Source organism: Colossoma macropomum, unplaced genomic scaffold (assembly GCF_904425465.1).
Source record: "Colossoma macropomum unplaced genomic scaffold, Colossoma_macropomum, whole genome shotgun sequence".
Classification (NCBI taxonomy): domain Eukaryota; kingdom Metazoa; phylum Chordata; class Actinopteri; order Characiformes; family Serrasalmidae; genus Colossoma; species Colossoma macropomum.
Window position 1 is genome coordinate 27,957,338 of NW_023494786.1, and position 13,470 is coordinate 27,970,807.

Genomic DNA, 13,470 nt, shown 5'->3' on the forward strand with positions numbered 1-13,470 from the left:
TCAACCTTAATTAAACATGTGCCTTCTTATTCACAATATTAAAATCAATAGTGTCATTATCTGTGTGATTGGCACTTAAGGCTTATCAAAACTTAATACAAATGATTAAAAAGAACACAATGATATTAATCAACATAGGTAATATGGGCAGTGTCAAAATAACCATCTTGTTTTTCAGCTTTGATGACTGAGTGGTTCCAATATGTCTGTACAGCCCAGATATAAAACTGAACATAGTGTCATTGGTGAGATTTCGTCATCAAAGATAGTGTCCATCTTAATGACATCAGCAAGAGTTGCTCTACGCCATGCCAAAGGCCCTGAAGGTTCCCAAGTGGTCACTTTTTACCCAGTTATAAAATTATGGAAATTCCAAATCCTGTGCAAAAACAGTTCAAGGTCCCGTATGGCACAGTGTAGAACAAAACTGCAAATTAATTCTCTCTGTTTTTGGTTTCCTTTACTCATTTGTTAAAATAAAATTAAAATAAAATTCTAATAACGTATACTATTTCTTGTATAATCCTTAGTGACCTAAGATAAATTAATTAAGAATAGCTGATTTGGATAAGTCCTACAGATTGAGGAGTCTTTTACCCGAAAAGCTTCCCAGCATTCTTAGCAGTATTGTTGGTAACTCTTATTTTTTAAATTATGTAATAGCATGTGAATTCTAACCATGATGCTGTTTTTGTGTTCGTGAATGAAATGCTAACAGAATGGCAAATATGCATTTAAGCTATTAGAGCCATCAGAAATGGATCATTCTAATCTTATCTAAGCCATTTGTATGTTACATTTCAACACAGTTCATTTAATGTAATGGAGCTGTTTTTTAATTGGTGCCATGCATTACACGAAGAATTCAAAGTAAGCAGTAAAAAGTAAAAATAGATCATTCCCAATTAATTTAAGTTTACATTACAAGCTGCTGGAGCAGAGGAAAGCAAGTCAACAAGGTGATCATTAAAAACCTAGCACTGTGTGTTGCTAAAATGAGACAACATGGTCCGATGTCTGTCTGTATATATAAATTGCTATTTGAGTTCCTCAGTGTTTACAGTTCGGTTCAACAGTAAAAAGCAGCTTAACACACTGTATGATTCTGACCTTTTAGCACTGTTCAAATATTTTCTGGAATATGCATATATTTTAATCAAGGAGGTCAAAAAAAACACTTCAAAAACAGTTTGTAAATATACTAAAACATTTTATCATATGTTAATGAAACTTTATTGAGCAGCACAACAAAATACAAAAATGTTCCTGTTTATATGTATGCATTTGCATTTTGCTTACTTGTGTTTCATTTTAGGTTGAAGAGAGAGACAGCAGAAGGATCACAATCAACACCATTATGAGCAACTTGAACTCCAGTTTATTGCAAAACACGTCATTTGTGCGACCTGAGTACTTTTATATCAGTGGATTTTCTGGAATACCTTTCACCAAATATTACTTCATTTTCTTGTTTTTTACTTATATCATCGCTATATTTGGGAACTCATTAGTACTTATCATGATACTGACTGACCGAAGTCTACACGTTCCTAAATACATAGGAATCTTTAATTTAGCTTTGGCAGATTTTGGTGAAACAAATGCACTGATTCCCAACCTAATGAAGACCTTTCTTTTTGATTCACAGTACATATCCTATGAGGCTTGTTTGGCAAACATGTTTTTTGTTTTCTTCTTCAACAATGTACAAGCTTTAACTCTTGTTGTCCTGGCATATGATCGCTTTATTGCTATACGCTTGCCCTTAAGATATAATGCTATTGTAAATAACTCCCTCATGTCTACAGCTTTAATGGCAATATGGACATTTTGCACTGCTTTGGTTGGCTCAACAGTAGTTTTGATCACTCGACTTTCCTTCTGTAAAACAAATGTGATTAAAAGCTACTTTTGCGACTACGGGCCAGTTTATACAATGGCTTGTAATGACAACACCATAAATTCTGTCATGGCAAAAATTTGTACTGTGCTATTTGTCTATGTACCGTTGATTGCTATAACTATATCCTATTTAGGCATTTTGCTTTCATTAAGTAAGATTACAACATGGGCAGGACGGCTCAAAGCCCTGAAAACGTGTGTCTCTCATCTTTTAGTAGTAGGAATATGTTTCCTTCCTGTATTAAGTACATACATTGCTGCCTTAACCTTTTCTCTCCATCCCAATGCTAGGATTGTCAGTACATCACTATCAAGTGCCCTTCCGCCCATGCTAAATCCCATCATGTATGTATTAAACACAAAGGAATTTAAAGACTTATTATTAAAAATGCTCAAAAAGAGATCCAGCATGAGGGCCAAGGTTTTAACTAAGTGAAACCAAATGTAACACTCTTGACCAAGTCACTGCTGAATGGCTGCAATTTGAAGTTTCCCCTGCTTGAGCATGTATGGCAGTGTTGATGATGGCCTAGATATTTAGCCACAATGCTGAATAAATAGGTTAAGAACATTTTTCTTCTTAAATAAACATTCTGTCTCCCCAGTGCTGAAGTTGAACTGTGTACTATACTAATTTAATCCATGTTGCACAGATTTAGATTATCAGGGTTCATCCTGTTGATCAATAGAATAGAAGACTGGCTGCTGGCAAAAGACTGATGAAGTGAGTTTGACGAGGCATATATAAAGATTAGTAACAACAATGAAAGTAATATGTATGTTTACATACTTCTGAAGACCGTGAGGTCTGGTTTAGGGGTTTTAGATGGCTCAGAGTGAGTGACATTTGGCAAGTAGATGAGCAGGACTTGGAATTCCTAAGCTAATATAATAAAGTGTATGTTGGAGACCCATCATACAGCTTATTTTACCTGCAGTGCCTGTGACCTCAGTTATGCAGAGTTAAATGACCTGATTTCTCTGCAAAAACAGAGATAACATTCAGCTGAGCTATCTGGAGGAGGTAGAAGAGTATGTGGCACCAAAGAAAGCCTAACATTTAAGTGAAACTCTAAGGGGGAAAATGATGTTGCTGTAAATTCTGTTGTTTACACTCAGTTCAGTAGCTACATTATGTGATCTTACCATAAAATGATCTAGACACTGAGAGGGGAAAGGTATGGTTCCTGACATTGCTTTACATGCATAAAAATAAAGGTTCCACTAAAATATTTTAATGGATGGTGCTTGTTTTGGCAAATGAGTCATGTAGAAAGCATTTTTAAAGTTTAAAGAACCTTTACAAAATGTTAAGGTAGAGAGACATATTACACTGGTATAAAATCATCACATTGTGTTTATTACATGTTCTTCAAATGTAAATGCAAAGTGATAAAAGATTGCAAAATTCAGCTCTTTGTATGTATACTGAATATCTTGTCTTTTTAACCTCTCTAGTCCTTTTACTATTTGTACAACTGATGAAGTGAATTGTAAGACAAGATTATTATATAGTATATTGGCCTTTTTTTATGGTACCTTACTTTCATCACCTGCCACTTTTGGTCTTTTGCTGCCATCTTGTGTTAATAATGAAAGACAGCACAGCTCTGTACTGTCTAATAATATATTATGAAAACAAACATTGTGGTTGTTTGTTCTATTGTGCTTCGGATTCATTTTAATGCAGTATTTTTAGATTTACATTAAATGTAAATGTTTGGTAGGATACTTGGATTTTACTGAAAATGCAATGGGTGTAGGTACAATAGGCTTCATTACAGGGGCAGACCATAATTCTCATTGTGATAAAATGAAGAGAATATAAAACTAAAATAAAATAAGCAATAAGCAAATAAAACTAGTTTCAGTTTGTGCAGAACTTTTGCACAACAGAAGGATTTGGGCAAATAGCACTTCCTTTTTAGTTCTACTTTCAGGCTGTATCACATATTTTGGTTCCTTTATTTTGATCCATTTATCTTGGTATCATTTCTATTTTGATAGTATACTATTTAACTAATTTGTTGCTTGAGTCTCAGAGCTTCATACTGTTTGGCATTTCCTATATTCATTACAGAATACAGTTTTAGTTTTGTTGATGGCACAAATGACCTCACGCAATGATCCAGACAATTTCCTGGACATGTCTGAAGGAACTGCAACAGCATGTGGGTGACCAAAGTTGGAGTTGGGGCTCTGCCTCCAAAATCACCTCACATGCAAAGCCCAGCTGGCTGCCCGAAGCCTACCTCCTGATACTCAGATGGACTACCAGGCAATGTAAAAGGCCATAAATGAGAGGGTGTGGCTCACACATGAAGGGCATCACTGGCATTTCCACATGGTTATACTGGAGGAGGGAGATGGCCCCTGTGAGAGCTGGACAGCTGCTTAGAATGGTGTTTGACCCGGTGCTCCTGGACATACAGAGTAGCAGTGCATACTCAAGGGGATATATACCAGGCCTTGGTGAATACAACCTTGGTGAATTCACTAAAGCCAGGTTTAGCAAAACTAAATCTGTATTTTATGCCCATAAACCTATTTGAAGTTCAAATAACTCACATTTTTCATGCAGCCCAGAAAGTAACTTTTTAAGTTAAACCCTCTACATTTTACAGTGTAGGTGGGATGTTGAGATGAAGTATTTGCATGAAGATGTGCACACACATCCCTTGGTGCCACTCCAAATTGAATTGTGGGGCCAGTAGCATGGTAAATAGATACCAGTTGTTCCCATCTTTCTCAACCAGTCATAGTAGGCACAAATTGGCTGGTTAGCAATTGACTTAGGCCTTGGTGGGTTTGGAAAGTATAGACAGAGTGAGGTTTATGTGGGTCTAGCTGGAGATATCCCTCCAGGTGTCATGTGACTTGGGGCAGTGATTTACACTCTGCCATGCCCCCTACCTTGCTGACTTATGATTGTGACAGTTGTGTAATGGTAGGAATGCTTTTGGTGACACTTTATTTTGAGCTGTCCTTTTTAGATTTAAACAATCAATAGACTTTCAGAAACATGGTAAAAACATATGAGGGTTAGGATTAGGTTTTGGGTTAGGGTTAGGTTTTGGGTAATTGAGGTAACATTACTTACATTACTTCAGTGTATTCAGATACTTCACTGATATGTTGCTGATAATCTGTTAAGAGTTCATAAATCATCTACAAAGGACCACTCCAAATAAAGTGTTACCATGCTTTTGAACTAAATGGCTGTAATTGATGGTCAAGCTGTCCAGCCTGGGGCTACACTGACCTCTCTGTATTTTTCTATTGTTAATAGTAAATTATATCAAGTGAGTTGAGACACAAACAAATTTTGACCTAGATTTTGGTATGAAAGAGGCACAGTGAAATACTTTCCATAAAGCTCATGTCCAGCCCATGGCCGGACACCTTGAGACATATAAAACTATTTGAGAGCTATTCATGATGTTTTATGGTGGTGGCATGCAATGAATGCCAGCTGGTAAACCCTGCAGCCAACCCAAAAGCACCAGTGTGCAACGTCCACTTACTGGGGTCCCCTTCAAAAGAATTTCTGGGAATGGACCACATTGGGCCATTGGACCAGTGAAGACAGGGGTACTTCTTCATGTCTGTCCTCATACATTATGCTAACTTTACGAATTGTACAGTATCAAGCCAATTCAGGCCAGTGTCTACAATCCATTAATGGAAAGGCTGGTACACTGCTTTAGTGCTTTAGTGCTTATATTGGAGGAAGTGCACCGGGTTGTTGAACATTTGTTTTTTTAAAAGGTTGGAAGGATTCTCCCACCCTGAGTAGAAATAAAGTGTAGTACATTCAGGACCTACAATCAAAACTTCACACACTAGAGCACTTATCTTGTGAAGATTTTCTCGAGGCCCAGGAAATGCAACAGAGACTGTACAACAGGCCCTCTTAACTGTCCTCATTTTACTGCCCACCTCCAGCTTAAAATTATTTTCAAAGTAGCAAGGGCCCTTTGTGGTCACATAGCAATATGGCACATAGACTATGAAGACACTCAGTGTCAAGGGTGACTCATGTCAAATATACTACCTCAAACAGTTTAGAAAAAAGAATGAGGGGATATCGACTGCTGAGATTGGAATAATCAAGGGGTCACTCAGTGAACAAAGACCACTTTTCTTTCTTGTCCCCAAACCAGAAAGAGACTGCTGCTGAAATGCTCGATTATATGTGATGGAACTTTAAATTGCTGCATGCTTGGATTTGGTTCTGTTTTGCAGTAATAAATCGTAGCCCTCACTGACTCTGCGTTTGGTCTGCAGTGCTCTCTGGAAGAAGCTCTGCAAACCTGTCACACCATTTAGTTTTCATGATTAAGTCAATGATAAGTAACATTCTTGTATCTCTAATCATTTTCTGTGCTCTCTGATTTGTTTTATAACCATTTGCAAAGAAATACAGTTCAGAACTCTCAGTACTATGAATGTAGAAAGAGGTATATCCACATGGTAGAACATTAAACTGGGCCATGCTCACAGTAACAACTCTGGACCACTCTTCTACATTAGGGTATACTGATGACCAGAGTAACAGGAAAAATCTCAAGCAGAAATACCTGATACCAAAGTCCATTCTCAGATCACTTGTGATATAAGGATAGTGTGGAAGTAAGCAGATAGCAACCAGGTGATCACTGAACACAAGCCACGTGGGTTACCAAAAAAAGTGCATCACTGGATTGCATAATATGGTCTGATGTCTCTCTATATAAAACACTGCTATGTGCGTTCCTCAGTCTTTACAGGTCTACAGTAAAAAGCTGATTAACACTCTGTATGATTCTGATCCTTTAGCATGGTTTAAGTATTCCATGTCTTAGCGTGTGCATATATTTACTTTAATAAGGTAAAGTGAACCATTTCAAATCGGTATTTATTTAATAAGATATGAATTAATAATGACTATGCTAAACAGCACAAGAGAACAACAAAACTAAATATCTGTTTGTTTTGTGTTTTGCTTACTTGTTGTGTATTTCATTCCAGGTTAAAGAGAAGAGCAGAGGGAACAGAATCAAAGGAATTATGAGCAACTTGAACTCCGATTTATTGCTAAACATGTCGTTTGTGCGACCTGAGTACTTTTACATCAGTGGATTTTCTGGAATACCGCATGTGAATTATTACTTTATATTTTTATTTTTTACCTATTTCATCGCTGTGTTTGGGAACTCATTAGTACTTATCATCATACTGACTGACCGAAGTCTACACGTTCCTAAATACATAGGAATCTTTAATTTAGCTTTGGCAGACTTTGGTGAAACAAATGCACTGATTCCCAACCTAATGAAGACCTTTCTTTTTGATTCACAGTACATATCCTACAACGCTTGTTTGGCAAACATGTTTTTTGTTTTTTTCTTCAGCAGTGTACAGTCTCTTACTCTTGTTGTCCTGGCATATGATCGCTTTATTGCCATTTGCTTGCCCTTAAGATATAATGCTATTGTAAATAACTCCATCATGTCAGTGGCTTTATTTACAGTCTGGTCATTTTGCACTGCTTTGATTGGCACAACAGTGGCTTTGATCACCCGACTTTCCTTTTGTAAAACTAATGTGGTAAAAAGCTATTTTTGTGACCATGGACCAGTTTATACAATGGCTTGTAATGACACCATCATTAGTTATGTTATGGCAAAAATTTGTACTGTGTTATTTATCTATGTTCCCTTGATTGCCATAGCTGTATCGTATTTAGGCATTTTGCTTTCATTAAGTAAGATAACAACGTGGGCAGGACGGCTCAAAGCCCTGAAAACTTGTGTCTCTCATCTGTTAGTAGTAGGAACATGTTTCCTTCCTGTATTAAGTACATACATTGCTGCATTAACATTCTCTTTACATCCCAATGCTAGAATTATCAGTACATCACTATCAAGTGCCCTTCCACCTATGCTAAATCCCATCATTTATGTCCTAAACACAAAGGAATTTAAAGACCTATTATTTAAAATGCAATCCAGTGTAAGGGCCCAGGCTTTATCAAAGTAACACCATAGAAATCTATATCTAGTCATTTCCCCTGCTTGAACATATGTGACTGAGCTTATGATGAGCTGGATATGAATCCAAATGCTAAGTGAATTGGTTAAAAACATTTAATTCTTTCAATTTTAAATGTTCTGTCTCTCCAGTGGTGCAGGTGAACAACTGTGTCCTAAACTAAACTAGTCCATGTTGTACAGCTCCAGATTATCAGGTTCAATCATAGCGAAATGAAATGAAATATAGAAAACTGTGGCCTGGCCTCTGGCACTAGAACGATGAAGGTGATTTTGCCCAGAAAACATAAGTGTTTTTTTTTAAAATAACATTGTCCTCTTAAATTATAGTTTTATTTTTAAGATTGTAATCTTACTGTTCACACAGTGGTCTGTAGTACTGGTCTGCTTGTAAATACACTTGTACAGTTGACATTCTTTTGAATTACATTTGTTTGCCTGTGTTCTGTTTCTTGCTCACATATTTTAGCTATGTAACTTCCTCTGTTACAGCTTGATCTTAGATCAGGTCGTAACAAATTAACAACAATGAAAGTAAAATGTGACTTATAATAATGATGAAATATATTTAATTCAGTGTATTCAGATGCTTCACTACTGCTACTTCACTGATATGTTGATGTGTTACTGATAATCTGTTAAGAGTTTATTAATCATCTACAAAGGACCACTCCAAATGAAGTGTTACCATGCTTTTGAACTAAATGGCTGTAATTAATGGTCAAGCTGTCCAACCTGGGGCTACATTGGCTTCTCGTATTTAATAAATTATATAAGTGAGTTGAGACACTGAAACAGTCCTTTCCATAAAGCTCATGACCAGCCCATGTCCAGACACCTTGTGGCATACAACATTATTTGTGAGCCATTCATAGTGTTTTATGCAGGTGGTGTGCATCCCTAAAAGCACCAGTGTGCAACAGTCCACTTATTGGAGTCCCCTTCAAAAGAATTTCTGGTAATGGAACACGTTGGGCCATTGGACCAGTGAAGACAGGGGTACTTATTAATGTCTATCCTCATACATTATGCTAACTTTACGAATTGTACAGTATCAAGCCAATTCGGGCCAGTGTATACCAAAGGCTGGTGCAGTGCTTTAGTGCTTATATTGGAAGAAGTGCACTGGGTTGATGAACCTTGTTTAAGAAAAGGTTGGAAGGATTCTCTCACCCTGAGTAGAAATAAAGTGTTGTACATTGAGGACCTACAAGCAAAGAAAAACCAGGCCCAGGAAATGCAACAGAGACTGTACAACAGGCCCTCTTAACTGTCCATGTTACTGCCCACCTCCAGCTTAAAATTATTTTCAAAGTAGCAAGGGCTCTTTGTGGTCACATAACAATTTGGCATATGGACTATGAAGATACTCAGTGTCAAGGGTGACACACATCAAATATACTACCTCAAACAGTTTAAAAAATAGAATGGGGAGATATCGACTGCTGAGATTAGAATAATCAAGGGGTCACTCAGTGAAGAAAGACCACTTTTCGTTCTTGTCCCCAAACCAGAAAGAGACTGCTGCTGAAATGCTCGATTATATGTGATGGAACTTTAAATTGCTGCATGCTTGGATTTGGTTCTGTTTTGCAGTAATAAATCGTAGCCCTCACTGACTCTGCGTTTGGCCTGCAGTGCTCTCTGGAAGAAGCTCTGCAAACCTGTCACACCATTTAGTTTTCATGATTAAATCAATGATAAGTAACATTCTTGTATCTCTAATCATTTTCTGTGCTCTCTGATTTGTTTTATAACCATTTGCAAAGAAATACAGTTCAGAACTCTCAGTACTATGAATGTAGAAAGAGGTATATCCACATGGTAGAACATAAACTGGGCCATGCTCACAGTAACAACTCTGGACCACTCTTCTACATTAGGGTATACTGATGACCAGAGTAACAGGAAAAATCTCAAGCAGAAATACCTGATACCAAAGTCCATTCTCAGATCACTTGTGATATAAGGATAGTGTGGAAGTAAGCAGATAGCAACCAGGTGATCACTGAACACAAGCCACGTGGGTTACCAAAAAAAGTGCATCACTGGATTGCATAATATGGTCTGATGTCTCTCTATATAAAACACTGCTATGTGAGTTCCTCAGTCTTTACAGGTCTACAGTAAAAAGCTGATTAACACTCTGTATGATTCTGATCCTTTAGCATGGTTTAAGTATTCCATGTCTTAGCGTGTGCATATATTTACTTTAATAAGGTAAAGTGAACCATTTCAAATCAGTATTTATTTAATAAGATATGAATTAATAATGACTATGCTAAACAGCACAAGAGAACAACAAAACTAAATATCTGTTTGTTTTGTGTTTTGCTTACTTGTTGTGTATTTCATTCCAGGTTAAAGAGAAGAGCAGAGGGAACAGAATCAAAGGAATTATGAGCAACTTGAACTCCGATTTATTGCTAAACATGTCGTTTGTGCGACCTGAGTACTTTTACATCAGTGGATTTTCTGGAATACCGCATGTGAATTATTACTTTATATTTTTATTTTTTACCTATTTCATCGCTGTGTTTGGGAACTCATTAGTACTTATCATCATACTGACTGACCGAAGTCTACACGTTCCTAAATACATAGGAATCTTTAATTTAGCTTTGGCAGACTTTGGTGAAACAAATGCACTGATTCCCAACTTAATGAAGACCTTTCTTTTTGATTCACAGTACATATCCTACGAGGCTTGTTTGGCAAACATGTTTTTTGTTTTTTTCTTCAGCAGTGTACAGTCTCTTACTCTTGTTGTCCTGGCATATGATCGCTTTATTGCCATTTGCTTGCCCTTAAGATATAATGCTATTGTAAATAACTCCATCATGTCAGTGGCTTTATTTACAGTCTGGTCATTTTGCACTGCTTTGATTGGCACAACAGTGGCTTTGATCACCCGACTTTCCTTTTGTAAAACTAATGTGGTAAAAAGCTATTTTTGTGACCATGGACCAGTTTATACAATGGCTTGTAATGACACCATCATTAGTTATGTTATGGCAAAAATTTGTACTGTGTTATTTATCTATGTACCCTTGATTGCCATAGCTGTATCGTATTTAGGCATTTTGCTTTCATTAAGTAAGATAACAACATGGGCAGGGCGGCTCAAAGCCCTGAAAACTTGTGTCTCTCATCTGTTAGTAGTAGGAACATGTTTCCTTCCTGTATTAAGTACATACATTGCTGCATTAACATTCTCTTTACATCCCAATGCTAGAATTATCAGTACATCACTATCAAGTGCCCTTCCACCAATGCTAAATCCCATCATTTATGTCCTAAACACAAAGGAATTTAAAGACCTATTATTTAAAATGCAATCCAGTGTAAGGGCCCAGGCTTTATCAAAGTAACACCATAGAAATCTATATCTAGTTATTTCCCCTGCTTGAACATATGTGACTGAGCTTATGATGAGCTGGATATGAATCCAAATGCTAAGTGAATTGGTTAAAAAATTTAATTCTTTCAATTTTAAATGTTCTGTCTCTCCAGTCGTGCAGGTGAACAACTGTGTCCTAAACTAAACTAGTCCATGTTGTACAGCTCCAGATTATCAGGTTCAATCATAGCGAAATGAAATGAAATATAGAAAACTGTGGCCTGGCCTCTGGCACTAGAACGATGAAGGTGATTTTGCCCAGAAAACATAAGTGTTTTTTTTTTAAAATAACATTGTTCTCTTAAATTATGGTTTTATTTTTAAGATTGTAATCTTACTGTTCACACAGTGGTCTGTAGTACTGGTCTGCTTGTAAATACACTGTACAGTTGACATTCTTTTGAATTACATTTGTTTGCCTGTGTTCTGTTTCTTGCTCACATATTTTAGCTATGTAACTTTCCTCTGTTACAGCTTGATCTTAGATCAGGTCGTAACAAATTAACAACAATGAAAGTAAAATGTGACTTATAATAATGATGAAATATATTTAATTCAGTGTATTCAGATGCTTCACTACTGCTACTTCACTGATATGTTGATGTGTTACTGATAATCTGTTAAGAGTTTATTAATCATCTACAAAGGACCACTCCAAATGAAGTGTTACCATGCTTTTGAACTAAATGGCTGTAATTAATGGTCAAGCTGTCCAACCTGGGGCTACATTGGCTTCTCGTATTTAATAAATTATATAAGTGAGTTGAGACACTGAAACAGTCCTTTCCATAAAGCTCATGACCAGCCCATGTCCAGACACCTTGTGACATACAACACTATTTGTGAGCAATTCATAGTGTTTTATGCAGGTGGTGTGCATCCCTAAAAGCACCAGTGTGCAACGGTCCACTTATTGGAGTCCCCTTCAAAAGAATTTCTGGTAATGGAACACATTGGGCCATTGGACCAGTGAAGACAGGGGTACTTATTAATGTCTATCCTCATACATTATGCTAACTTTACGAATTGTACAGTATCAAGCCAATTCGGGCCAGTGTATACCAAAGGCTGGTGCAGTGCTTTAGTGCTTATATTGGAAGAAGTGCACTGGGTTGATGAACCTTGTTTAAAAGGTTGGAAGGATTCTCTCACCCTGAGTAGAAATAAAGTGTTGTACATTGAGGACCTACAAGCAAAGAAAAACCAGGCCCAGGAAATGCAACAGAGACTGTACAACAGGCCCTCTTAACTGTCCATGTTACTGCCCACCTTCAGCTTAAAATTATTTTCAAAGTAGCAAGGGCTCTTTGTGGTCACATAACAATTTGGCATATGGACTATGAAGATACTCAGTGTCAGGGGTGACACACATCAAATATACTACCTCAAACAGTTTAAAAAATAGAATGGGGAGATATCGACTGCTGAGATTGGAATAATCAAGGGGTCACTCAGTGAAGAAAGACCACTTTTCTTTCTTGTCCCCAAACCAGAAAGAGACTGCTGCTGAAATGCTCGATTATATGTGATGGAACTTTAAATTGCTGCATGCTTGGATTTGGTTCTGTTTTGTGATAATAAATCGTAGCCCTCACTGACTCTGCGTTTGGCCTGCAGTGCTCTCTGGAAGAAGCTCTGCAAACCTGTCACACCATTTAGTTTTCATGATTAAATCAATGATAAGTAACATTCTTGTATTTATAATCATTTTCTGTGCTCTCTGATTTGTTTTATAACCATTTGCAAAGAAATACAGCTCAGAACTCTCAGTAAGTAAGTAAGCAGATAGCAACCAGGTGATCACTGAACACAAGCCACATGGGTTACCAAAAAAAGTGCATCACTGGATTGCATAACCTCTCACATCAGAAAATATGGTCTGATGTCTCTCTATATAAAACATTGCTGTCTGAATTCCTCAGAGCAGTTCCACAGTAAAAAGCAGCTGAACTTTGTATGTTTCTGACCCTTAAGCACTGTTTAAATATTCCATGTCTTAGCATATGCCTGTATTTAATTTAATAAGGTAGACTGAACCATTTCAAATCAGTTCATATATTTTTTTTTTTATTTAATAGGTTATGAATTAATAATGACTTTATACTGAACAGCACAAAAGAACAACAAAACTAAATA

The 13,470-nt window shown here is 36.9% G+C and overlaps 3 protein-coding genes across 3 annotated transcripts; all 3 read left to right on the plus strand.

Moving 5' to 3' along the window:
• Positions 1-1,357: 1,357 nt before the first annotated feature.
• LOC118796945 (olfactory receptor 1M1-like) lies at positions 1,358-2,338 on the plus strand. Its single transcript, XM_036556108.1, has one exon. It carries the CDS (start codon positions 1,358-1,360, stop codon positions 2,336-2,338), a length of 981 nt encoding a protein of 326 aa, XP_036412001.1.
• Positions 2,339-6,921: 4,583 nt separating this feature from the next.
• LOC118796953 (olfactory receptor 1M1-like) lies at positions 6,922-7,923 on the plus strand. Its single transcript, XM_036556120.1, has one exon. It carries the CDS (start codon positions 6,952-6,954, stop codon positions 7,921-7,923), a length of 972 nt encoding a protein of 323 aa, XP_036412013.1. The 5' UTR covers positions 6,922-6,951.
• Positions 7,924-10,303: 2,380 nt separating this feature from the next.
• On the plus strand, positions 10,304-11,305 carry LOC118796961 (olfactory receptor 1M1-like). The gene has a single exon (XM_036556133.1). The coding sequence runs from the start codon at positions 10,334-10,336 to the stop codon at positions 11,303-11,305; it is 972 nt and encodes a 323-aa protein (XP_036412026.1). The 5' UTR covers positions 10,304-10,333.
• Positions 11,306-13,470: the final 2,165 nt, after the last annotated feature.